This window comes from Rhinolophus sinicus, chromosome 6 (assembly GCF_057876585.1).
Source record: "Rhinolophus sinicus isolate RSI-liver-muscle chromosome 6, RSI-T2T, whole genome shotgun sequence".
Lineage (NCBI taxonomy): Eukaryota > Metazoa > Chordata > Mammalia > Chiroptera > Rhinolophidae > Rhinolophus > Rhinolophus sinicus.
The window spans coordinates 59,059,298-59,087,097 of record NC_142506.1 but is presented as its reverse complement, the minus strand read 5'-3'; the positions used below and the strand labels follow the sequence as shown (position 1 = coordinate 59,087,097).

General features: G+C 43.7%; 1 protein-coding gene across 4 annotated transcripts; it reads right to left on the bottom strand.

The window, feature by feature from the left end:
• Nucleotides 1-912: 912 nt before the first annotated feature.
• On the bottom strand, nucleotides 913-26,476 carry SLC30A10 (solute carrier family 30 member 10). 4 transcript variants are annotated; one of them, XM_074317016.2, is made up of 4 exons: nucleotides 25,962-26,476; nucleotides 9,166-9,243; nucleotides 4,205-4,444; nucleotides 913-1,560 (listed from the first exon to the last, which is right to left on the bottom strand). In XM_074317016.2, the coding sequence occupies exons 1-4, from the start codon at nucleotides 26,407-26,409 to the stop codon at nucleotides 1,058-1,060; spliced, it is 1,269 nt and encodes a 422-aa protein (XP_074173117.2). In that variant the 5' UTR covers nucleotides 26,410-26,476; the 3' UTR covers nucleotides 913-1,057. The 4 variants fall into 4 exon arrangements, with proteins under 4 accessions (XP_074173117.2, XP_019597970.3, XP_074173119.2 ...); XM_019742411.3 differs by lacking the exon at nucleotides 25,962-26,476 and adding an exon at nucleotides 9,940-10,681; XM_074317018.2 differs by lacking the exon at nucleotides 25,962-26,476 and adding an exon at nucleotides 9,940-10,657 and having other exon boundaries at nucleotides 9,166-9,281.
• Nucleotides 26,477-27,800: the final 1,324 nt, after the last annotated feature.

Here is a 27,800-nt window from a genome sequence, read left to right as displayed (position 1 = left end):
GAGTTGGCAACTACAATAAATACTTTAAACTACGTCTAATTAAAGGAACATCTATCTAGCTTAATTTGGGGGCAGGAATGAACACTCAATGTCATGCATTCTTCTATCCCAGAAATGCTCAATTTCTCCTGGTAAATGCTACGCGGATTCATACGATCATATAAAAAAAGACTCAAAGGAAATTTGGACAAATAAGCAAGTCATTTTAAGCAGTGAATGAAAACAGTCCAAACTGGACTGACTCTAAAAGACAGTATATACGTTAAGTAGTTGTGTCATACTTAAGGAAGCAGAAATGTTCCCACATTTCCAGGGAAAAGGAAAAGCATTTTATATAGTTAAACATTGGAAACACCCTACAGCTAGAGTTCAGTTCACAGCAGAAAGTAAACATTCCTTTTCTCTGCACTTCACAAAATGAGGTGGTCCAAAAGCGTTTTCTTCCTGCCCTCTCCCCCAGCCCCCCCAGTCCACCCCCCACTAAATTCTACTTCCTCTAATGTTCTGAGCATATTTTCTACCTTAACAGGTATCCACTTTACATGTATTCAACAATGAGTCAAAGGAAAAAAATGTCTGCAGTGACCGGATTACCTATCTTCCTTCGGTTATGATCTTCCGGTAGAAGGGAACAACAATAACCATCAAGGTTAAGTTTTTGCGATGTACTTGGTTGGCTAGGAGCTCACCTGAGAGTCAGCTAGAAGTTCTAATCAGTTTAAAACAGAAAATACTTCAAATCCCAGTCAGAGTCCCAGCCTGCAGGGACCCCGATACATATACTAGTGCAGTTTGCTTCGAGAAATAAACGTGCCAACTACAACTGTTGAGCAGCAGCATGAGACATCCAGGATAAGAGAAAGGGGTTATCTTATCAGTCATATAAAAATCAACCGACACCGTCAATTAACATCCCAAAGAGCCAACCCCTCACTGGACCCAGAGTGTGCACATTGTGAGTTTGGTCAGTGCCTACAACCCACAAAGCTCTTTCCGCAGGCCCTGCTGGCGGTTCCAAAGTGCTTCGTCTATACAGTCTGTTTCTGTGGGTACCGCATTAAAAATGGGTGCTGTTGACATAACACTGGTCCTCCTGAGTTTTGGTCAAAGCTGGTCCATGGTCACTCACACGGCCATGCAAAGACACTTCAATAGCCACGTCCGTTAGCTCTTGTCCCCCACCGAGGCCTTCCCTTTGGCCCATGTCCAGAGGGGGGCAGCCGTTGTGATCAGCACAGCCGTTGACGTGGGCCAGAGGCAGTGCCCCCGGGGGACAGCACAGATGCTTGGTGCAGCCCTTGGAGACACAGGGCGAGTTGCAGAGAGAGAGAGACTCCTTCTGCTCCAGGACCTCCGGCCTGTCCACGTCCTCGAACTGGATGGTCACATTGTGGATCCCGGCGTGGTGGAAGATTTCTCGAATTTTGAGACTGGCGTCCTGATAGCCCCTGTCTTTCTGAGTCTTGATGTGCAGGGTGGCAATGATCTTTCCACTGATTAGTTCCCAGACGTGCACTTCGTGGACACTGCTAATTCCGGGCACGGCAGAGAGTTTACTCACTAGAAGAGGGACAAGAAACAACAGCGCAGGTGAGAGCCAGCACTGAAACGTGGAAGGATGGCGGAGGCCTCTTCTAAGCAGGTCCCTTCTAAGCATTCTCACCCAGGTGACGTGCTAAGAAAAACGGCCTCTCCTCTACGCGTCCATTTCCCCCCAGCCTTCCTTCTCCTCTCTGACGTCCTCTACCCACACTGCTAGCTCCTAACAGGCGAGTCAAGCAGAGAAGTTGAACAACAAAACCACGCCCGGGGCTGCTGAGTTTACAAGGGAATGGGCACGTTTATGGGCTGTCAGAGGGAGTAGACAGCAGGAGGCCTTTCCTAAGAGGGATAATTTGGGAATGTGGGTCTAAACCTTTTACCAGCAATTTTAATACTAGGAATGTAACCTAAAGGAAATCACCAAATATTGATGTACAAGAATGGTTTGGGCAACGCTCTTTGCACTAATGAAAAAATGGAAACAACAAGGAATAGTTAAATCAATTATAGAATAGAAAACGATACAGCCATGAAAAAGTTTCATATTTAAGGATATGGGAAACACAGGGTATTTTTAAGTGAAAAAGCAAATAGCTAAACTATATATACGGCATGATCTCCATTTCCCTTTTTTTTTTTTTTTTTACAAAATATCAGTGTATATAAACCCCCCAAAAAAACTTTTTTAGACAAATAAAGGTTTGTTCTATTGAATGATTGATACAAAAATATTAAGAGTGGTAATTCCTGGGAGGTAGATTGTCTATTTAAGCTCTTCCGTATTTTCTAAAATGAGTATGTATTTAGAGAGATGGTAGTAAATAGTGATCATGGGCAGAGACCCTGTCTCCAGCTAGAGTTTGAATCCCAGTTCAGTCACTTACTGCCTGCATGACCTTGGGCAACTTACCTAGCCCTCTGTGCCTGTTTCCTTATGTGTAAATTAGGAATGATAAAAATAGTACCTCATAGGATTGTTTTCAGGATTAAAATGAGTTAATTTAAGTAAAGCCCTTAGAATAATACCCAGCATATAATCTGTCATAAAAGTGTTGCTAGTATTGTTATTATCTATTTTTTAAAATATGTTTTAAGCATATATATATATATATATATATTATATTACATAATATGTATCTACATCTATCTACATATGTATATATATATATGTATATATTACTTTGGTAAAAGGCAATATAAGCCAATATATAGTAGTACCTAGGTTTTTGAACGTCTCCGTTGATGAACATTTCGGTTCACAAATGACATAAATTTTATGGATCTATGGTATCATTAGATAATAAAATTCATGCAAAATTGCTGTTTTAGGGGTTGATTTTCAAGGTCTGGAATGGATTAATCCATTTTGCATTCCTTTCTATGGGGAAACCGCACCTCGGTTTTCAAACGTTTCAGAACTCGAACCGTCTTCCGGAATGGATTATATTCGAAAACCGAGGTACCACGGTAGATCACATATTATTTTGCATATGTTTATCTCCTGGAAGCCAAAGACAGAGCTGTGAATCGCCCCTGTCCCACCTCTGCCTGCAGCACTGAGCGAAGAGCAGGTGTGCAGGAGATGGATGGAGGCTGATTATTCCATCTCTGCCCATGAAAGCAGCCAGACAGTCGACCGCACCTTACTGCCTCTCAGAGACCATAAACCCACCAATGCTAACCAGAGAAGAGGCCAAACAGGCGGAAAGCACTTCCGGGGGAAAAGATCATAGAAGGGGCCACAGCTGTTGGCAATGGCTCGACCCACTGGCGGAAAGGCAAAGCCATGACCTTCATAGAACAGTCACACTGTAACTCACGCCTTTCAAGGAAACGTCTAACCATCGCCATACAACGTACTGACATCCATTTAAGTCTAATTCTAGGTATTTGTTGTCAAGTAAGGTCTTCCAACTTTCAGTCTCATAGCGGACCTGGGCTCTCTTTCATGTTTACTGACTCACTGGTAAACAACAGCAAATCTGCCTGAAAACCTTTTTTCTATAAAAACATAATCCCCGTTTAGAAATACGGAAACTGCTCAGTCAGTTTCTCACCAACATCTAGATGGTTCCCATGTAGAATTTCTACAAAATCTCTAAAATTTTTACCCCCGGATGCACATAACTAAAGGGAGAGGTTGGCCTGTTTGAGCAAAGCAAAGTAGTAGATTTCATTACTGAAGGAGGTTGTAAATGATCTCAATTTAAAATACTGTCCTTTTGACAGTGTTAGAAGAGACAGGGTGACTTGTGTACCCATGAAAATCGGTTCACTAGAAAGCAGGATCTAGAACAGGAGTGATTCATGGCTTCAGAATGAGGAGAATAAAAATCAAGTTCTAGGCAGAGTGGCCTTATTTGACTTAAAAAGAAATCTTTGACATGAAGGTAAATAGCCCAGGACTACGCATTGCTCAAGCACTACATTCTTGAAAATTTGCAGTTGAGTCACAGAATCACGGGTTGCAAAGGACCTCTGGTGGGTGGAGCTGTGATTCTCTCACTAAAGCTACCAAACATGTGATGGATGTCCGGTGCCTGGCAATTTAAAGGATTTCAGGATACATACGTCAAACATGGCAATGACATAATGCTGGCCCTCTGGCCTGCAGAACCTGGAGTGGGGGGCCGTGGTGCTAGATCCGACTCCTCTGACTTACTCAGCTCTTCCATATTGACGCCTTTGGGGACCATCTGCAACAGAATGACAGCGGTCTCCTTGATGAGTGGGAAGGCCGATGACAGAATGATGATGACCATGATGACGGTCAGGCTGGGGTCAATGTAGCACTGCCAGTTACACGGGGCGTCTTGCTCCAGGGGAAGAACATAGAATATGATGGCCGTGATCACCACCACCACCGACCCCAGTGCATCTCCCATCACGTGCAAAAGTACACCTGCCGGGAAGAAAGAAAGACCGCTAACGCCCAGATCCAAGTTTGGGAGCCAGGTGACCCGCAGTGACTCGGGGTCCCAAGTCTGTGAAGACCTGTTGTTATTAGTTTTCTTTTCTGGTTAGAACAGCAACACAGACAAGCAAAAACAATGGCAACTATTGTTTTGTAGAAAACAAAACCCCAGGCCACCATCCTGGGACGCAGAGACCTGAGAGGAGGAATGGCCTGGGGAGCTTCTGAGCTGCAGACGCCTGTGGGAAGAGGGGCTGTGCCAGCTCAGAATGCCACACTGCTGTCCCCAACCACCCTCAGAGGGCACCAAGCCGGAAAACAGAGGCTGTGCAAAGATGTCTTCTCCTTTCAGGCTGAGCTTTCAGTTGCTTGCAACATTTTTAAGAGGAGAGGGAACTAAGATGTGTCTTTTGACTCTTGATTCTTCTGCCTCTTGATTCTTCTGCCTCTTCCTTGCATGCATTTGCCTCCTTCTTACTTAGTGCATGGGCATGGAAACCGCAGTTGGTTTTAAGAAGTCCTCAAGAACAGGGACTCCAGCAACGTTCCCACGACATAAAGAGCCATTTGTCACAATAAAATAAAATTAAAATTCTACAGATAACAACACAAATGGCAGATGCCTTTAATGAAGAGAACAGTTTCTAGAAGTTTCCATCATGACACAGAAACCATGCAGTCCTAGCAGAGAAGATCTGTATGCACAGACTAAACTGGGATTTAATGAGTTAGGTGAAAATCTTGTCAGAAGGATTATAAAATAGCAACGCGAAGTATTTTTTTGCTTTTTTTTTGTTTGTTTTTACAGGCAGCAACATCAGAGTCTTTCTATTCCAAGTATGGGTTTGCTGACCAGCATCCCCTGGAAGCCTGGGAGAAATGCAGAATCTCAGGCCCCACCTCTGATCTGCATTTTAACAAGATCTGATTCTGCATTTTAACAAAATCTCTGAGTGATTCAAATGAACCACCTAAGAGTTTCTAAAGCAGGACTCTAGAAGAAAGCATATATTAAGAAAGGTCTTCTTTGTCTCTCCAACTATCCCACAGATTCACTCAGTAAAATAAGAAATAATCCAAAATACTACCAACTCACTTGTGTCTCCGACTCAACAGTCTTACTTGGAAGGTGCTTTAAATGGGCTACTTCTTCCTCTTGGCTACACGTCTAAGATTCTCAGCAGTATTGTAGGTAAAATGGCATTCTGTAAACATACTAAATGTAACTCTTGGCAACGCCCTCCCCACCCCCACCCCGCCCCACCAAATACAGGAATTATTAAAAAAAATAAAAATCATTTCAAAATCCTATTACGTATGGTACTAGGCTCCTGATTCAATAAAGACATTGAACAGTCCCATCTTCTAACTCTGTGCCCCCTTCTCCCTCACTCCACCCCCCACAGGCGCTTCTCACTCCCCAGTCTGTATCCAGAGCCACTAAGGGACATGCCAACGTTTGGTCTACACACCTTGTCCCTCCAGAAGGAACTGAATCGAAGCTTTAACCTCTCCAGGGCAATGCAAAATACCATCATAGACATAAGAAGACCAAATATTTCCTACATGCCCTTTGCATCATTTTCACTGCCTGAGACAGTCAGCTATTCTCCGATTGTCCCCTGCATGTCAGCCTCCTTTCCTTCTCTAGACTATAAATAGCTTGAGGGTGAGGGTCACACTCTCTATTTCCTTCACTTATATCTCAGCACTGGAGGCATTCAATGCAGGCACTCAATAAAATAGTATTTTCGGGTTGGTTAGTGGTAATTCCCATGACAGAGAGTAACGCCCGTCTTTTGCTTAATAATAACAACTAGAATGCTAGCTAATACGTATGCATCAGATGGTATTTTAAGTATGTCACATGTATTCTACACATTAAGGTCTCTTCAGGACTCTGTGAGGTGGGTATTGTCTCCATTTTACAAATGAGGAAACTGAGGCACAGAGTAGGTAAGTAACTTATCCAAGATCACACAGCGAGAAAGTGCTAGGGTTATACTTCTGGGTAGTCTGACTAGAGAACAACTGTGACGCTAAGTCCTAAATTCCAATTTCAAGTTTTCCTTCTGAGAAATCCCACTATCAGCCCTAAGGAATTATACAAAATAGTTTTCAAACTTATTTTCCCCCATAATCCACAGTAAGAAGCATACTTTGCATCCTAGCACGCACACACACATGAAAATAAATGTTTTTTTTGGGGGGTGGGGGAAATCTAGCCTTATATATGATTTACTACTGTTTTTTATTTCATTCAATTCTACTTAGGTTTCTAAGTGCTGATCATATTGAACTAAATTGATTTTATAACTCAAACTATCATGACCTTCCGTTTGCAAAACTGCCTAAGGCACCATGTGACTAAGTTGCTGAGAATGAACACTGCCTGTGTGTGTGCTGGCCTCCCATGCAAACACGAGGAAGGTACAGCCATTACCATCTGGGAACCACCGTCCACTGGCCGGATTCCGACACTGGTGGATCAATAACTTCCACGGGAGGAGTATTCCCTGTGATGGGAAATCTCAAGGGAGGTTTCCCGAGAGATGGGCACTTGGGGCGGGCCTCTGAAGGGGGACAGACTTCAACAGGCCACCACCCTGCAGGCAGAGAGAACTCAGAGACAAGGTGTTGCAGGCGGAAAACTCCAGGGAGGCGCCCAATGAGGTCTCGGCTGTCAGGCCACGTGCAGTCACGCACCTTGACAGTCTTCATGAGCCACAGTGGAAGTGACCCTTGTCTGTGGAGTGAAGGGGTTGAGTCCATTTTCCCTAAGGCTTTTCCAGCTCTAACATTCTGTGGTCTTTCTCTGAATTGTGGCTCCAAGGTGAGGACACAGGACCTAAGGTGAGGCCAGCCTCTCACTTAGCCAGAAATACGGCAAGGCTCTGTTGGCCATGGCACAGGTGCTGAGCCCACCCTTACTGGAGCAGGTCTGTTTGAGCCCAGCGAGTCCACTCACTACCTGAATGACAGTAGTATCCACCTGGTAAGACTGTTACGAATACTACGTGACTCATTCATGAATGGTGCCTGGTACCAAGTAGCACTCCATAAAACTATTAGCCAGTCTTCCTCCCACGAGCCTGAGCATTTCACATGCTTTATCTCACAACACCCCAGGAAGTAGATATATACTATTATTGTCCTTCTTTTAAAGATGAGGGAATTAGGGGCTTAGAGAGGTTGTGTGACTTGCTTGAAGTCACTGAGCCTTACATGGCAGAGGCAGGACCCAAACCCAGGCAGCTGATTCAAGCTGATTCAAGTTGCCTGGGTTTCGGTCCTGCCTCTGCCAAATCCCAATCTTTCGGCCACTGCATTATTCACCTCTGTTGGAAGCTAGAGGTGCACTTTTGTCAATACCTGTGGATCACAGGATTCAGCCAGGTGTTGCAAGGCATTTTACACCTGATGTTTTTCTACCCCGGAGCTCCAATGGCTTTGTACTGAAAATTAGCAAGATCATGGAAATTTTCCTTACACTGTGCTTCCCAAATTAGGTCACAAAGTCTATTGGTGCCTACTCTTAATTCTTTCTTGCTTCTTTGCACCTACCTGTACTCTTTCACTGTAACAGGAATGAATAATTAACAGAACAAGCTTTGAAAAGTTAAAGTGCTATGATAGTGAACTCAATCTTGAAAACCTACAATATATGTGTGTGTTTTTTAAAACGGAACCTAAAAAAAGAAAGATAAATGAAAGAATAGTGATTTCTCATTACAGATTCTCTCTTTCCCAAAAAATTCACCACCCAGCTCTTTAGAAATTCCCCTGCTGCAGTTAAATTTTTAAAAACTAATTTGTTTAGAATTTTAGGTCATAGGTTCTTATTGTTATTATTTTCTGATTTCACCTAATAGATCTATTCTACATATCATTTTGTAAAAACAGATGTGAGACTCTCAAAAATGAAGATGTCTCCTGGGTTATCAGTTTTTCTTTATATTATCTCCATCTAAGTCCACTACACATTTCCCCAAACCCCCTGAAGGTAAAGGGCTGCATCGTCTTTGTTGAAATTCTCAAAGTCAAGATTAGGGATCGACTCTCCTTAGATTACTGTGAAGCAAAGTCTGTGCCCAAGAAGTCAGAAAGGAGACATGCTGGGTACAGTGTTGATGTCTGGTGAGAAACACACCTCTGAACTCCCTGGGCTGACCTTTGCCCGTGCTGTGACCTTGATCACACAGCAAGAAGAACAGTAATGAAGTGCCTTCTAGGGACCTCACCAGAACCCCCACTTTGGACCTGGAAGTGGAGATTTGTGTGATTCAACAGACCCATTGCAGAAGGAGATTTTTGGCAGAAATAACAGTGGTGATAAGGGTCATTCAGCAATGCCACCTGGGATAGCTGCCCATCTACTCTCTTCCCACCTTTATCAAAGTGATATTTAATTAAAATGGGTTGCATTTGATGTTAGCAATATCCGTGGGTGGGCAAAACCAAGTGCAACGGCTGTGTGAAGACCCAGAGCATTAGGTGGGTCTAAGTGGAGCAAGGATCAATCATTAGCAACTGGTGTCTTCTTCAGAATCAGTGCAGTGATTAGGCAATAGACTGGGGTCATAGTCTATGCATGTAACCCGCCTGCTTTCTAACACGCCTGATTCAAAGGCCAACAGAAAAGGAAGAGGACAGCGCAGTCCACAGACGCCCCTGAAAAGGACTTCCAATCCCCCCGAAGTCAATCCTACCTCTGATATTCAGGGCTTCCGACTTTTTCTCCCTTTTCATCATCTCTTCGGGCTCATTCTGGGTGTTTAGGGTATCACCTGCATTCAAAGAAGAAACCTTGTGTTGTGTATAAGTTCTACAAACAAAAAGAACCAATGGACTCAAAAACAGTTTTGTTATTTTAAATTCCTCCTAACCTATCAGACCCCCTACCTCTACACACACACACACACACACACACACACACACACACACACACACACGTAGACACACAGCCAGGAATAAGTGATGTTGGCCTTGAAATTAGCCTTGCGATCCACCTTTGGGCTTCATTCACACTGCCCAGCAAGTTAAAACCAAAAAGAGGCGAGTAGGAGCCCACCCCCACCCCCAAAACCGTAACTCCCAAGGGGACAGAAGGATGGGCAAAGGGAGAGGGAGACAAAAGTGCAGATAGCATCTGATGAGGGGGTAGGCATGGGGAGTGCTATTTGTTGCCCAATAATAACTGATTTCCAAAAAAATCAATACTCCTGCACAGAGAGAAGGGGGGAAGGGAATGGACGCAAAGGGGGCCTTTGAATGCAGGAGAAAAGAAGAAATCGTGGGGGAATCAAAGAAATCACGGTGAATATGATGATTCGCGGAAGAGGATTAAAGCGGAACTGCACAGGAAATGGATTAAAAAAAAAAAGCAGAGGAAGAAAAAGAGGGCGTGGGAAGAGGAGGAAGGGACCGCGCGAAGGAGGAGGGAAGGGCCACGCATCCATCCAAAGAATGCAACTGAAAGGCACCTGCTACGTTTGAGAACACGGTCACCCCCTTCTCTGCGGTCCTTCCCAGCGAGGTCACGCGCGGGGCCACGGCCGAGTCCGGGCCGGGGGTTATGGGGGTGGCGCCCTGCGGTCCCCCAAAAGCGCCGGCCGTGCCGCCGTCGGCCACCTGCTGCGGGTGGTGGCGGCGGCGGCCACAGCGGCCGAAGCAGGCGGTGCAGTCCTGGAAGACCAGCAGCCCCACCACGTTGACAGCCAGCCCCAGGGCGCCGACGATGAGCACCAACTCGGGGTCGTCGATGCGCTCGGGCCGGCCCAGGCGCAGCACGGCCTCCACGAAGATGGTGAAGCAGAGCGCGGTGAGGAAGACGGCGTTGCTCAGCGCGCCCACCACCTCGGCGCGCACGTAGCCGTAGGTGGCCCGGGAGCCGCCGGGGGCGCGGCGAGCGATGTAGCCGGCGCTCAGCCCCACGCACAGCGAGATCAGGTCGGACAGCATGTTGAACGAGTCCGACAGCAGCGCGATCGAGTTGCCCAGGTAGCCCGACACCAGCTCGGCCACGAAGAAGACGACGGTGAGCACGAGCATGAAGAGCAGGCGGCACGTCTTGCCCGAGTAGCGGCCCATGTTTCCGCAGCGCGCGCCGCGGCGCCCGGCCCCGCCGCCGCGACAGGTGGCGCCCCCGACTCCGCCGAGCCCGGTACCCGCCTCCCGGCCTCCCTGCCGCCCAGCGCTGGGCTCTTTATAAGGCGGAGGCAGAGTGCCCAGTCCTCGCACGGCCAGAGTCTAAAGGAGTGGTCGGGCGGCGGCCGTATCTAAAGAGACCTTATGCCGCCTCCGGTGGTGGCCTCTTCCCCTCCCTCGCGACCTGGGCCTCTCTTGGCAGGTGGCCACGAGCCAATGTCTGTCCCTCTAGAACTGGGCATAGCAGGGAGCTACTGCGAAGAGGGGGCGTGTCTGGATGTCCCTCCTCACAGATCCCCCCCAAGCAGAGGTGGGACCCACCCAACGCCTCGCTTCTCCTGCCCTATCACCTATGCCTTGACCATTGACCCTAGTGATAAGGACCTGAGTGCTGTGGGTGTGACTGCCGTTGTGGACGTGGACACCTTCGCGTACGTGCGCAGACGCTGCTTGCAGTACAGATTCCTTATTACCCGGCTGAGGTCTGGGTGCACTAACCCAGTCAAGCCTGCCCTGCAGGGAGGGTGCTTCCTGCTTGGCGTTTGGAGAAGCCTCAGGGGAATCCCTCTCTGAGCGCTCCCACTCCACCACCACCCGTGGTAGACCTATTGCATCCTCTCTTCTTGCCCGCAGCCTTCATAAAGGACACATTCTAGGTTCTGTCACCCCCTTGTCACAGTGTCCTCCCTGTACCCCCACCCCCTTTAGGATCTTCATTCACAAGGCCCCTTCCTGAAGCGAACTACAGGCATGGCACTGCCACCCAGCACTCCGAAATGCAGTTGGCCACCAAAGAAGCCAGGGCAGGCGTACTTATCGCATTCTCTGTTGGAGAGAATATTCTACTCAGTCCATGTGTCCCTCACAGCGTGACTTGATGCTCAGAGGTCAATCGACTGGCCTCCATGATGGTTTATTCCAAATAGAGCCTTGCTTGTTGACACAGGCTCTGGGCCAAGTAAAAGTTATCCAGGACGCCTAGGGAGGCCCAGGAAGGGGATCTCTGCAGAAGAATGTTTGCTCTTGGTCAGTTTAGGGAGTGGGCTGCAGGGGACCTTGCAGGTTTCTTTTATTGGTTTGGGTTTGTATAAACTTGTCTCTGAAGGATCTGAAGATGGTCTGGTAATTTCTATTCCCTCTCTCCCATTACTGAAAACCTGAACTTGAACCATTCCTGAAGAAGAAGAAAAATCCATAGGTTTTTGGCTTGGAAATGACTAAAAATGTCACACTTGAAAAAGCACAGGATCTATTAGCAGAACATTCTAATTCTAGCCCCGTTCACTGTCTTAACCTTGTGAAACAGTCTTGTCTTTTTAATGCTCTCTGCTAAAACATCCTTGATCTGTGGGCTCCACGTTGGACCAGATAAGCCTCCAAACGCAGGGAACCTGTTAAACATCCCCTCCCCACCTCCAGGAAAATATCCCTACACTGAGCACTTGAGAAAATGTATTGTTTAGGGCATTCTCTAAAAACTAATATGAAAATGAGCAATCATTGAAAAGACATAGGGAGATAAAGGCCGATGAAAGTTTTGAAGCTCTGTGGCCTTGCACAATTGCCTTAATGGTCTGGGCTGGTTTCACTGACGTACAAAGGAGTAATAATAGTGCTTCCTTATAGGGTCGTGAGGATTATATGGGTGAATAGATGTAAAGTGATTATAACCGCACCTGACATGGAGTAAGCACTCAATAAATGTTAGCTGGTTATTTAAAAAAAACAAAGGTGACAGGAAGAAAAAGAAGGTGTCGGGTGAGGAGGAAGAGCCTGTCTGGGAGGATGAGGGAAGGGCCAAGTGGTCCAGAGGTCCAGATGTTATCATTAGTGTGTTTGTATTAGTATCACAGCACGTGTGTAAGAGAATTACCATTGAATCACAGGTGACACACTCTAATACGAGAAAAGATAGAGCAGACCTCTGCTCCTTCCTACTTCCTGGAGTATACTGTCGTGCAACTATGAAACCTCTGAACCCTGACATGACAGCTAGCAAAGCGTCCAAATGAGAGGGAAAGGCCTTTTGGAAATCACTTAACAGACCTAATGTAGTCCCTGCTGATTCATTTCTTTGTCATTCACAAGTGAAAGAGAAACCTGAGATCAGCAACAATATATCAAGGCAGATAACAAGAATTATGTCACTGCCCCCGGAAGGCAGTTGAGGGAACTAGAAAGCCAGTGGTTGGGGAAGCATGTAGGAGGGGCAGCTGTGCGTGTCTGAGGTGCCCTGCCCAGGGCCCAGCCCCTGACTCTAAGAAAGGCTATGGGTGTCAACAAAGTGCACTTCAGAAAAATGTTTTGACTATTATTTTATATATACAATATACAATTATATATACATATATGTAAGCGTATATATAATATGCGTAATAAGTATGTAAAACTATGATTTGGTGAACTTATATACTATGTATATTTGTAACACTTTGTAACACAAAGGTCCTTTTTTTGTACCCAAAAGTATGCGTTTTAGTCCCTAGGGATTTTTTTTTTTTTTTTTTGTGCCTCAGGTTTTAGATACACGAACTTTAAGAGCTTCGTTACTTGAGGTGAGCACTCTTTTTAATGAGAGAGGCATGAGGTGTGAAAAAGAAAGACTAGGTCGTGGTCAAGCCTAGTTTGAGTGGGTTGTTGAGAGGAGCGGCTCAGCAGCGCTGTGAGTTGCAGCCCACGGAGGAGGCAGCTCTAATATGAATTCAGAGCTGTGCCCATCAGCCTACCGACTGGCACCTCCATAATTTCTCCAAAATGCCACTGTTCTTACAGCAAAGCGGTACATCTGCTACCACTAGTCCAGGGAGTGGTCGGGATGCAAGCCCCGCCATCACATCAAATAATACAACTTGCTGATTGAGAAAAGGCCAGGCTCTGGATAATGTTCATTTTGCACTCACGTTAGGACCACTTGAAAGGCAGAGGAGCGTAGCAGTTAATAATTTATGAACTTTGGAGTCCGCCTGGGAAGCCAGCCCTCGTTCTGCTCCGCACCTATTGTGTGACCTGGGGCAAGTTCCTTACACCTTCTCTTTCCTCACCTGTGAGCTAAGGATCACACTGGTATGTATCCCATGGAGTTGTCGTGAGACTTAGGTGAGAGAACTGTATGTAAATGTGCTCGGTGCCAGGTTCTTACATCGGACTCAATCAGCAGTAACAAAAAACAACCACCACTTTGCTTTCTAAATCCAAGTCGAGGAAGGGGAAATATTTCTCCTCACCAAAGGATTCACCCAAGGGTTACTTTTAGAGGAAAATATACATTTAAGGATTTGCTTTGTAGGGATTCAGAATAAGTCACCCCAAGATGTGCCTCTGTTGGGCTCAAGAGAAACTTCTGCCTCCCCCTTTAACTACCTGGAAGAATTTGATTTAGGGACCTTGCCCAGAATCCGAGATTATCAGAGATGACCTATGACCTTTCAGGACCTATCTACAAGGCAAGGCACACTTCTAATTACTGAACAGCTGCTCTTCTTATCCGCCTGCTATGACCCATGTCCCCTCTGAAGCCCCAAGGTGATCCTTAGCTCAGGACATCACATGTGCCTCATTGTCCCTTTCTGGCCTTGAACTTCTCATGCATGTGGGGCCTCTGACTGTCTCATGTACATGGGGTTCCCATCCATATGTAGTTAAATTTGGTCATTTTCTCTTGTTCGTCTGTCTCATGTCTATTTGATGATTAGACCCCCCGTAAGAACCTTGAAGAGGAAAGTTTCTTCCCCACAGCTTGCAACTTAATCTAAGGAGCAGGGAAACTGACACAGGCAGAAGGTAAGACATTTTTGAGTTCCTGCAACTAGAAGGGAAGTGCTTTGATCTGAATGTTTGTGTCCCCCCCACCCCCGGCCCCAAATTCATGTTGAAATCCTAACCGCCACACGTGATTCTATTAGGAAGTAGGAACTTCGGAGGGTAATTAGGTCATGAGAGTGGATTCTTCATGAATGGGATTTATGCTCTTATAAAGTGGACCCCTCAGAGCTCTCTAGCCCCTTCTGCCATGTGAGGACACAACCAGAAATCTCTGGCTATGAACCCAGGAAAAGAGTTCTCACCCGACCATACTGGCATCCCTAGCTCGGACTTCCAGTCTCCAGAACTGTGAGAAATAAATTTCTGTTATTTATAAGCTACTCAGTCTGTGGTATTTTGTTATATCAGCCTGAACAGACTAAGATAGAAAGTATAGTTTGAATTATAATACTTCACCATATACGAAGACTACAAGGTCTGACAATTAACTTCGCGAACTTGTTGCAACGATGTCGCTAACCTTTTTTTATATCAGAGGGATTATTCATTATGAATTTGTACCAACTGGACAAAGAGTTAACCAAGTTTACTATTTGGAAGTGCTGAATAGGCTACGTGAAAAAGTTAGGCGACCTGAACTTTTGCCAACAATTCATGGCTCTTGCATCATGACAATGCACCAGCTCACACGGCACTGTCTGTGAGGGAGTTTTTAGCCAGTAAACAAATAACTGTATTGGAGCACCCTCCCTACTCACCTGATCTGGGCCCCAATGACTTCTTTCTTTACCCGAAGATAAAGGAAATATTGAAAGGAAGACATTTTGAAGACATTCAGGACATCAAGGGTAATATGACGACAGCTCTGATGGCCATTCCAGAAAAAGAGTTCCAAAATTGCTTTGAAGGGTGGACTAGGTGCTGGCGTTGGGGCATAGCTTCCCAAGGGGAGTACTTGGAAGGTGACCATGGTGATATTCAGCAGTGAGGTATGTAGCACTTTTTCTAGGATGAGTTTGTGAACTTAACTGTCAGACCCTGTAGAAACCCAACTGTTGAGTGCACGGTATAAAAGAATGACGTTGATTTCTATATTGTACCAGGTTGACGGGTTTGGGTTGTTGATACACTTGACAGTAATGAGGCCACATTATTTGAGGTTGGTCTGTGTGCTTCTTACCATCTCCAGATAACAAGGGCACACCCAGACACTCACTCCTGGGGAAACCCTGTGTGTGAGGTTTGGAGAGAGATGGGAGAGTTAAGTGAGAACAAGCAACTGAAAGGGGCTATGGGTATTGGGAGGAAGCAGGAGAGGATTCAAGACAGCACTGGGAATGTAAGAAATATTTATCATCCAAAATCCCTCACCACTTAGTGATAGCATTCAGGGGATGAGTCCTCTGCCTTCATAAGCAAGAGGAATAAGTCAGCTTGGGACCATTTCCAATTCAGATGGAAGTGAAAAGAACTAGAAGTTGCATGAAACAGGGGAACTCCCCCTAGATATTGATTGTAAACCTAACAATAGTTTTAGCTCTAAGTTAAGCCGTATCATCATTTAATAATTTACAAAGCGCTTTCACATGTGTTCTTTAATTATACCAGAAGTAATCTCACCCAAACAGCAGATTTCTTCACCACTAGATTCACCGTGATTTTTAGACTATATGAACATGAGAAAGGCCATTTGCCCAAGAAATTGTGGGAATAATTATGGGAGGGAGGTTCAAAAAAAAACCTCCAAGTAAATACCTTTACCTTTATCTGCCAAACGCACTGCTTCAATATTCAGGGTTACGTAGTGGAGAGATGTACACGTAGGTTTCAGTTCCAGGATCCAATCGTGGCTCTATCAGTTACTAGCAACTGGGCAAGTCACTTATCTTCTCTGAGATCTATGTTCTTATCTATAGTCTGGGGGTAGAGATCACTCTTTCACTAGTGGTTGTGAGATTCAAAGGAGAGATAGCATGGTGACTGGCCTGGCATGCTGCCTCCAGTATGAGTAGGTAATCAGCAAATAGTGGCTCCTTTCCTTAGCTTCTATCATCACTCCCAGAACTATTGTTAACTTCTGGTAACATTGTGGAATCCCCGTCACAGTTATTTAACTTGCCCTATATTTTAGAAGGTCATCTATTTCCCCGTGGTTCAAATAATCTAATTAGCTTAGCGCTAATTAGCTACTGATTAATAAAAAGTATTACTAATGTAAAATATTGATTAATAAAATATTTTATGAATCTAAAAATATATAAAATATTTTACAAATCTGAAACTCCCAACTTCTCAGCTGTCATAGCTATCCTTCTTTGTTCATCACGATCTTATCATCTGTTATTATGTGGCAGAAGAATAGAGCGGATCAAGGTAACCGGACTGGGAGACATAACTTTCTTATCATCACAAAAAGAGAAGTTGTATTGAATATTGATAGGGGTCTGCAGGAGAACGAAGAGTCTTGACCTCTGACACTAAATGATTGTACAACTTGGACCAGTCACTACATTTCTGAAGCTTAGTTTTCTAATCGGTAAAATGCATATAAAAACCTCATACTCCGTTGAGCATGTAGAGATGAACTGAGCATCAAATAAGATAATGAAGGTATACACCCTATGTCCCTTAACTGTGTACACTGCAGCGTTATTTATGGTAGCTAAGACATGGAAACAACCCCAGTATCCTTCAATGGATAAAGAAGGTGTGGTACATACATACAGTGGAACACTACTCAGCCGTAAGATGACATAGTGCCATTTGTGACAACATGGATGGATCCTGAGAGTGTCATGCTAAGTGAAACAAGTCAGCCAGAAAAGGGCAAGAACCATCTGATTTTACTCAGATGTGGGATATAAATCAGAAAGCAACAAATGAACAAACAAGAGAAACAAACTCACAGGCACAGACGAGAGCATGGTGGTTACCGGGGAGAAAGCGGGGGTAGAGGAGGTTAAAGAGGGTAAAGAGGTCAAATATATGGTGACAGAAGGAGACTAGACTTTGGGTGTGAGCACACAATGCCATATACAGATGATGTATTATAGAACTGTACACTTGATACTTATATAATGTTATTAACCAATGCTACCCCAATATATTTTTTTAAAAAAAGATAATGAAAGTATATATAGACAGATAAAAGGCATTCTTATTGTTGTAACTATGAGGCCAAGGGGGGGGGGGGTTCTCATACGATTGCCTCATTCTTTTTACTTGCTTATGATATTTCATTATAGAGATGTACATAGGTTATTTAAGCAACCCTCAGGTCCACTGATGAATAGTTTCCATTTTTATCCACTTGCATTTTTTTCATCATTGTGGTCATAATTGTGATGTACGTGAACACTCTGTAGTATCCTTGTACAAATATAATTTCTCACTTTTTGGAGTATAAATTACTAGAAATACTGAGGCAAAGAGTATGGGCATTTAAAGTTGTTTATAGCCTGCCTAATTGCCACGCAAAAATATTGTACAAACTTATACTTTTATCATGAGATTATCTTCATTTTATTTTCCAGTTGTTTATTGCTAATGTACAAGAATGTAATTGATTTTTTATATTAAACTTCCATCCTCTGATTCTGCTATGTTCATTTCTTAGTTCTTATAGTTGTTTCATAGGTTTCCTTGTATTTTTAAGTTAAACAATCATATCATCTGCAAATAAAAACAATTATATTTTTTTCCTTTTATTAAAAAAAATAATGTATGAGTTTCATTTCCCCTAGGCTTTTGACATCACTATCCCATAAATTCTTTAATACTTTTTTAGGGGGAAGATTTAACTTTATTTAATGATTTTTTTTCCTAAGTTCTTCCCATTAGTATCTAAAACACTTACATTCTATCCTATACCTAGAATTGGCCGTAGTTATATATTTCAATTGGTTTAATGCTAACAGTCTTTTCATACCAGAGCTTTCAAATTCCTAAATTCATCTTGATTCATCTTTTGGTTGACAGGATTTCATTTACTGGTTTTTGGTTTTTTTCAAGAAGGGTTCCTGGGTTTTATGTATTATTTTTATAATGTCTTTATGTTGCCAACAATTAATGAACAAAACTTAGATGAGTATAAAATTTTATCTCTCGGAATTTGTAGACATTGATTCATTTTATTGTGGCATTGTATATTGCTGTGGAGAAATCTGAATCCTTCCTGGTATTTGTTCCCTTCTAGGTGACAGATTTGTTCTGCCTGGGTGCCTATGAGGTTCTTTCTTTATGCTTGATTTTCAGAAACTTCTCCAGAATGTATGCATTAGTTGCTCCATATCAATTTTCCCTTTTGATTTGCAGATTTTTATAGTTTAATTCAGAAAAAAATCTTCTGTTCTATCTTTGAGTATTTTTCCTGGTACGTTTGTCTGCTTTCCACCTCAGGACACACCTAGTATGTATACAGAGTATCTTCACTGTTTGTTGTATCTATTATCTTCCTTCCAGTTAAATTCCTTGGTCCTTTTCTCAAGCCTGTGTTCCATATCATGGGTTGTATCTGGTAGTGTTTATTCCGTCTCACTGCTTCCAATCTGGGTTTTCATTTCTGTAATGTTTTTTTTTTTATCTTCCATTTTTTCCCCTGAGTTTTGACAGGTCTTATTCATGATTTTATCTGAAAACTACTTCTGTTACCTGGGGTAATTATTATTCTTCCATGTGTTTTTCATCGGCCTTTTTGCTGGTTCCTTTTTTTTACTTTCTCTCAGTAGCATCTCTAAGGAGTTCCCATGTTGGATCTTCACTATTCATTGAGCATCTTTGAGCGGGACACTCCGTATCTGCTAATAGTGTGGGAAGGGGTCGACGAGGGGTCCAAGACATGGGAGTCTGGAGACTGGAGAGTGGACGCGTTACCTCAGAACATCTTTCCCAAATCTGCTTCCTCCCGTCAAGGTGAATAGGTGACCCAGCAGACAGTCTACCTGATTCACATTGGTGCCTCCCAGCTCACTTTTTCTTCCATTCCCCAGGCTTCCACAAGGGTATTTCCACAAGGGTACCTCCACAGGAGTAACACTCATTGTGTCACTTTGTGCCTCTTTGTGTCACTTCCCGACTTTTCCCAGATGCAGGATAACTGCTCGGATGAGTAAGCATGGAAGAAAGAGTGGAGCCCGTTCAGCTAACCTCTTTTGGGTTTTCTTTTTCAGGTTTCCCTCCCACAGAGACCTGCAATCCTGGTCGGCTTGTACATGAGGGCAACGAACGGGGGCAGGCTCTGCCCTGTGAAGGGAGGTCTGGGACCGGGTGAGTTTAATTCTGGGATGAACTATTAAAAAAACTCTTTATTGTTACACATCTAAGCCATATACCTCAATGTCTGTAATAAAGTTGGTATTTTATGTTCAATGGGCATCTGTACCTTATCTATCAATTGCCAAACTCAGGAAAGTAAGAAGGGAGTATTATTTATTAGTCCCCAAAACCCAAACATACTGGTGAGTTGGCAGGAACCTTGAGGATAAAGGTGAGAATCTAGAGGCCAAAGTAACACATGGAGACAGTCTTCTCGTGAGACCAGGGCAGGAGCTGCTGGGTTTTAGGGCTCCAGCAAGTTCGAGCCAAGCAGTATTGTGATTTTGACGGATCACAGAAGGCAATTCTTCTGTTCTGCCCACAGAACAAAGGGTATTATTATAAGTATAGGGCTGTTTTAACAGGTCTTCATGAGTTTTGAAGACTGGTGTTTACTGTATGCTTCTGTCTTACTGTGCAAATGAGAGGGAGAGTAGTTTGCTCTCAGACACGACAGACAGACTGAGACAGTGGAAGATACCTAAATATTCTTAGGAGATTAGATTAGATTGGATTAGATTAGATTAGGAACTGGGGAATTTTCAGAGGCAGAAAGTCAAGATGTCGGATAGCCCACTGAGATCTGGAATACACCCCAGCACCACCAGATCTGTCCATAGATCCAGGGAGCTATGGAAAGCCATCCTCTTAAAACTGTGACTACTGTCCGAAAGAGAAGCAACTGGGGAATACAGCAGTTGTCCCACGTCTGTCTCACCCTTGTATGGTGGGTGTGTGGAGAGCAGGTCCCTCGTTTCTTTCGCTCACAGACCTTCAGATGGAGGGACAACCACACAAGGAGCTGCACTGAGTCAGAGGACAAGATCCTGGCCCTGAAGCTGATGCCCAGGGGATGAGGCTTCAGGGGTTCTGGGGGGCAGGGAGTGTATTTTGATGTGGCAGTGATGTGAATTGTAGCCGGAGGGCAGGCGTGCAGATTGCTTTTTCCTAAGATGGCCACAACTATGTCTCCTTTTCCACACGTTCTTCCGCAGGGGACCTTGATGCTCCTTCCATCCAGAAGTGGGGTCTATGGGTTTGACACTCCTTCCATCTTGCCACCTGCTTGGAATCCAGACAATCTGCGGTTGGGCCAGCAAAGGCATGGAAGCATCTATCTTGTTTGATGGAATGCTCATACCGGGAACCCTGAGCTACCACTCTAGTGTGAGGAAACCAAGCCACACAGAGAGGTCATGTGGAAGTGGCCCAGTCAGTAGTCCTAGACATTGAGAGCTTTCTGCCCACATGCCAGATGCACGAGTGAATGAACCTGCAGATAATACAGCCTCCGCCATGATGTCCCCCCAGCCTTTGAGTCTTCCCAGCTGAGGCCCCAGACACGGTGGAACAGACAGGCTGTTCCCTCTGTGTCCTTGCCAAATTCCAGCCCACAGAATCCCGAGTTTCATGAAATGATTGTTGTTTTATGCCACTAAATGTGTAGTGGTTTGTTACGCGTTAACCAGGACAGGAAACCACCATGTAAAGACTGGCAAAGCTTCCATTAAATTCGAACTAGTTCAGAGGAGAAGCCTAGGAAGAGTAGCATAGATATTTGAGGTAAGATTAGGTGAGCTTCAAAGCAAAACAGTTACTGTGGATGGCAGGGTCACCTGTGTCTGGTGGGGACAAGTCAAGAAACAGAGTTAGGACTCCAGGATGGGCCCAGGGAGAATGAGACACGCTGAAAGCAATGGAGGCAAGACTATGACAGTCCGAGTGCAGGCCTGGGTTAGATTTTTGGGTTAGCTGGAAAATGCTTTTCGAGTGAGATGATCCAACTCAGAGAGATGAGAGCTGGCCAGATTTGTTTGGACAACAGTTGCTTTTGGCAGACCCATAAAACACTGACTTCATTTCTCTCGCTGTGGTAAGAAAAAAGACCTACACTGGAAAAACAAATGTCTGACCCAGAAAACAATGACCAAGTAAGAGGGAAAAAGTCCAACAAAAACGCCCGCCTTACATGTGATAGAGAGGAAAAGGGAACAGCTTTAAGAGGTGGAACAAACCATTACACATTAACAACTCTACGGGGCCTTCCTGAGAGAAGAACACCAAAGGAGGCAAAACACTAGAAGCATCTCCCCAACTTCCGAACAAAACATCTGGCAGGACGATATGCTCCTCAAGGCCTGAAACATTCAGAAGCTGTGGAAAGACAGGATCTGAAGGAACACAAAGCAGACATAGGAACATGGGGACAAGCTTTGAATATGCACAACAGCTTCAGCTCAGAAACCGGCGACGGCTGACGCTCATCACGCCAAAACAATGTGGGAGTGACAGAGAAGCCACCTCAGGAAGCAGAACTCCAGGCTTTGGTAGTTCTGGGAGCAGAAGCTACTTTGGTAGTTCTGGGGCAACAGCCCGAAGCACAGGATAGAAAGAGAGCCACTCTCAGACAGTGAGTGTAGACAGCGCCAGAAACAGGAGCTCGAGATGGAAATGGAATTCAAGAGGTTGTTTACTTCCTTCCTTCCTTCTTTCATCTTTTTTCCCCCCTATTTCTCTCTGTTTCATGCTGACTGGGAAGGAAAAGAGCCACTAAAAAATCTGGAGCCTAGAATGTTATGGAAATTTCTAAACTCTATAATAGGCAGGAATATTTTACATGTTATTGCCTGGGAAAGGATGCAATGTGTTTACCAGATAGGGAGAGAAAATGAGCACAATTTGGACTCAACACAAAAAGAATTTAAATAAAATCACAGGAAAGACATTTTGTAAAATGTTTACAAATTAAAAACAATAAACAGATATTTCAAATATAAATTTGTCATTTATAAATTAGATACGTGGCAAGCCTGGTCTGTCTTAGACAGAGCTGCACAAAATTACCTTTTTTTTTAAATAAAGGCCAGTGTACAGCGAGGCATCAGTTCAAGTACAAGTCAAGGGCATAGAAAGATCTGGTAGTTACATTTGAAAGAAAACTCAAGCCTGAAAAATGATCCAAAATAAAACGTAAATATAAAAGATAATGTGAGTCAAGGAAAATCAAATCAAATAAGCAACAAGTAGAAAAACATGTAAACAAAGTAAATTCAATCCCTAAGTCTGGAGGAAAAAAGCAGTGGGAGCCCCATATTTCCTAGGATCTGAATCTACTTCCCCCGCACTCTTTCCTCAAACACAATTTATAACTCTCTTCCCCAAACACACTCACATATAGCCGTCCAAAGTTTGGACTAAACCTCTTTTGTTTCATTTTTTCCTTTCATGCTTGTAATTTTTCCTTTTTCATTTTGCCTCTCACTTCAGCCCCAAACACCTGCTCCACCATCATGTTTTCAAGGGGCGGACTCACCGCCTACATGTTGATCTAAGGCTTCCAGCCTCCCTCTTCTCAACTCAACCTTCCAGACATTCTTTTCTCTCAGGTGTTTTTGTTGTTGTTGTTGAATTGCTGGCTTGTCTGTCTGATTCTCCAGCGTATCTTACTTACTCCATGCCTCCCAGGGGTGTTTAAAGCTTTCACTGTGTATACAGTCTGTGTTGTTAATATTTAATGTAAAGTTTGTGGTCTTATTTTTTACTTTTCTATGATCTCAAACATCAACAAACTATCACTGGTATCAATTCCTACACCAGACAGATAAAGCAGAACTAGCAAAAGATCCACAGAACCACAGGGGACAGAAGGCTTGCTAACCTTTTTTTAAAAATAAAGGCCAGTGTACAGCGAGGCATCAGTTCAAGTACAAGTCAAGGGCATAGAAAGATCTGTAAAAACTTCTCTCTGGCCATAGATTCCGCAGACGAACTGGCAGATTACCTGATTCTGACCACTCAACCAGGAGTTACCACAGTTCTTTAGTTGGTAGTCACTTCTTACGCTTCAAGCTGGGATTCTAGACATGTAGAAATTCTTTATTCTAAATTTAGGTTGAATCTTTTGAAGTCAAGAATCAGTTTCCCTCATATTTTAAACCTCCTGGTATATATATATCAGTATGTATGTATTAATCACATTTCTTCTTGAAATAGAAGACAATTGAAATTGGGTTAATGTCAGTCTATCTAACCCAAATATTTACTCCTTCATTTAAGCTTATTTAGGTGATGGGAAGCATATCCAAACGTATGTTTTAGTAAAAGTGATAAATATATAACTAGAGATGTAAATGTTAAAAGCTAAGTAGTTATCCTAAAATTGATTGGAGGGCTTAAACACTCTAAAATTTCTAATGGAAAAATTCAGCAATAATTAAAGCTACCAAAATAATCACATGTTACCACAGAACATGGATCTTAAAGCATTAGGCATAGGTGTATAGTACTCATCACTGTACTTAGTTATTTAAAGTAGAATACTATGCAGCATCAAATATTTCAAAAGAAGATAGGACTCAGGAATTAGGACAGTAGAAACGCATATGGTCAAGGCGAAATAGTTGCCTTCAGCCTCTTGTTATTTCAGCATGGAGAAAACATTGGAAAACTCTGCTTCCCAAACAAGACCTCAACTCAGATCTATCCAATAGTAATTCAATTGAAAAAAATAGATCTATGGTTGTCTACCCACTTTCATGTGGGTCCCAGTTTTGCCTAAATTGCTTCTGTTATATGCAGATGAGTGTATGTCAAGAGTAATGACAAAATTAGAATTAAAAACATAATGGTGAGCTTAGTAATGGAGACACTGCCATTGCCCATACTAAGCATTTGTTTGACGTCAGCTTTCTTACCTGAAATTTATACTTAGCAATAAAAACACACACTTGGTTTTTTTGTGTGTGTTTTTTGTTTGTTTGTTTGTTTGTTTTTATCAAAGATGTGAATTTTATGATACGGAATCTCAAGCAGTAATTTTTAGATGTTGACTGATGTAAATAAGGCATAGGGTCTCACATTAACTATGGTCTTTTAAAAAAAGATGAGGCCCTAACTGATTCCTTAAATCAAATAAAGATACAGACTCTAGTTTCTTGTTTATTCCCTTTTATACTTAACACATATTCTAGGTGCTCTCATAACATACATTCTACCCATAGGACATTTTAGACAGAGACAGGCGAAAGGACTGGACCCAGTGGACACAATTTACAGCAGTAGCAAAGACAGGAGGAACATGATAAAAAATGCAAACGTAGGCTCCCCAGGCGAGGAAGGTATATAATGTCCCTACTAGGGAAAGAAAACTGATTAACACCCAGTAAGGAAAATCTTGACATTTCTTAAAATCTAGATGAGGCATTAGAATTCAATGATGCTGGATTATCACATAATTCAAAGACTTGCATTGTGATTTTCAGAAAAGCATTAATTACTCTTTACCAAGTACCTGTTACGGGCGAAGCACTTAGGATCTCATTTCATCCTTCTTATTTCCACATTATAGGTGGGTACACTGCCTAATGAACTGCCATGTGGCTGATTTGAACCTGGTCTGTTCAAGCCACAGGGCTCCTAAAAAGCACTGGAAGTTTCTCTTGTGCCAGAAGCTGTTAATATATTTTAAAAAAAGAATTCCTCTTGTGGCAATAAAAAAACATGGTTCCATCTAATAATTTATCTTGTGCATTTATTGTTTTCGATTTATTGTTCTCTTCCAAGATTTAAAATTCCATCTCTTGACAGATGATCCAGTAAGTTTGGGACTCACTCCTAAGTGCCCCTAAAGAATTACATGTAAATGGTTCTCCTTTTTCTCAAATAGGACAGATGTATACAACAAATACATACAACTATTTCCATCCAAAAGAGAACGAAGTTTACTATTTACTAGACCATCTTTTTTTTTTGCTCTTCCTTTTCTTTAACATTCCTTGACTATATGCCCAAGAGTTTCTTTATCAGCCTCGCCGATTGTTCAGCAATTTGCTCGACGTGAACTGGTTAGTCCAGTATTTTTTTCCAACACACTTGATAGGGACACTAAATATTATTTTTAAATTCAAACAAGAGTCATGTCACATCTGGGTAAACAAAAGGAACTAACTAAAGACGGCTTTCAATGCCGTGTCCACTTTCACATTGCTCCCTCTGTGAATCCGGTTAATGCCTTTCCTCCTTCTCTGGGTGTCTGAACACTTTTTCACTCCCCAGGAGTAAACATTAAAAAAGACCCCCCCGCCCCCAAGATGAAAGTAGCCTTCAGCTCACACTTCCGACTGGAGGCAACTCTTTTGAGAAAGACCTTTTGGGAAGTCACAGGGACAAGGGGCCGACCAAATGAATCCGGCCTGTCTTGACAGCACCATCAGGGGCCCCCCTCCTCCCCCCTTTCCAGCAGGAGTCTGCACAAATTGACTGCCACATCTGCGGAGCTATTTACCTGTTTCAGGGTCTCCCAGGGGCCTGTGCGCTGTGCAGTAGCAGCAGTCCAGGATGACATAGTTGAGAACATTGAAGAACAGCCCGATAATTCCAGCACTGAGAACGAGCAGTGGCAGCTCTGTCTTCTGGGGGCTAAAATACCTTTTGATAGCTTCCACCAGGATGCTGAACATCAAGGCCATGGCAAAAATGGAGTTGCCAAATGCTCCCACCACGTCTGCCCGGAGGAAGCCGTAAGTGCTCTTCCTGTGCTGTCTGATGTTGCTGGCCCTCAGGACAAACAAGCCGATGATCATGGAGAGGACATGGGAAAGGACGGCGAACGCATCAGAGGCCAAGGACAGGGAGTTGCCCATGTGGGCGATCACGAGCTCCATCACGAACAGGAGGATGCTCACGACGCTCATGAAGATTAAACGGAAGCTCCTTCCGGAGTATCGGCCCATGGCGCTTGGCGCTCTGGCGGTGCGTCTGCCTCGCTGGGGAAGGCAGAGCTCGTTAGGGGAGTAGCTGCAGATGTAGTGATTACAACTCCTGGAAAACTCGTCCCCCTCAGCCTTTCAGCGCCTGTCATATTTGGAAATCACCTTTTATAGGCTGCTATAAAGCCATAAAACAGTTTAAAGGGCAATTAAAGGAGAGATGTCATGTGAGCTGGGACTTGTGGAAATGGTAGACACGGGCTTCAGATATGGAATATGAGGGATTTCTTCTGTTTGTGTGTTTAATATAGGAGTCCAGAGTCTCAGCGACTCTGAATCACGCAGTGAGTGGCTCATTTGTGGCTTTTGTTGTCCCAGGTTCCACACTGTTTGTGCAATAACTGCTCCGATGAGACACGTCATTTGACAAAGACCATCATATCCTGTCTACCTGGTATGTAAAGTTATGCTGTTCACTGCAGGGAACAGGGAATGTTCTGGATCGGAGCTACAGGAAGTGAAAGCCAAAGATGAAACGCGACAGTGACTTTTCTACTGCTTTGCCCACCGATCTGGAATCAACAGGCACCCCACTGCCAAATGTTCTCGAAAATGAGACAAGAAAAACATTCCTCACACTCAGGAAAGATAAAACGCCTTTAAACGGGAGGAGCTAAAGACATAACCCCAGTTAGTTTCAGGAAGAAAGCCAAATTACAGTAACTTAACTGATACAAGGAAATTTTGGTTTTAATATTATCTGTCACTCGTAACCCTTAAAGGTTTACTAGTTCACGAATAGCTAAAACAATAGCGGCCTCTATTGTTTTCAGTAGCCTGCCTACGGTCAATCCGTTAAAGAAATAGACTGAAATTACTACACCCAATCGTTTCTGGATTTAAAGTCTGACTGTAATTGTTAACTTTATTGGTCAATTTGACTGGGCTACCAGGTGCAGAGACACTTAATTAAATGTTATTGTGAGGGGTTTCTGTGAGGGTGTTTTGGAGATTAACACTTGAATCTGTAGACCAGGGGTGTCCAAACTTTTTTCAACATTTTTTACCAAGGGCCATATGCGGTAAAATACACAAACAGCCGGGCCACTCACTAGAGGTGAAGTGCGTATTGCCTCACCTGGTTTAAGTAAACTAAATATATTTTTGGAATTTGCTGCAGGCCAATTAAAAATGGATTGCGGCAGCAGTTGGCCCAAGGGCCGCAGTTTGGACACCCCTGCTGTAGACTAACAAAACAGATGGCCCTCCCCAGTATGGGGGGGACCTTATCCCATCAGGAAGGCCTGGAGACCCTCCTGCTTTTCCTGCTGTCTTCAAGCTGGGACCCTGACTTTTTCCTGCCTTCAGTCTTGAACTGAGACATTAGCTTTTCCTGCATCTCCAGCGTGTCTCCG

Excerpts from the sequence above, each read along its gene's own strand:
- SLC30A10 (XM_019742411.3), bottom strand. The coding sequence starts at position 10,546 with ATGGGCCGCTACTCGGGCAAGACGTGCCGCCTGCTCTTCATGCTCGTG. Across the intron at positions 4,445-9,165 it reads GGAAGCCCTGAATATCAGAG|GTGTACTTTTGCACGTGATG; the intron begins GTAGGATTGACT and ends TCTTCCCGGCAG. Across the intron at positions 1,561-4,204 it reads CGTCAATATGGAAGAGCTGA|TGAGTAAACTCTCTGCCGTG; the intron begins GTAAGTCAGAGG and ends TCCCTCTTCTAG.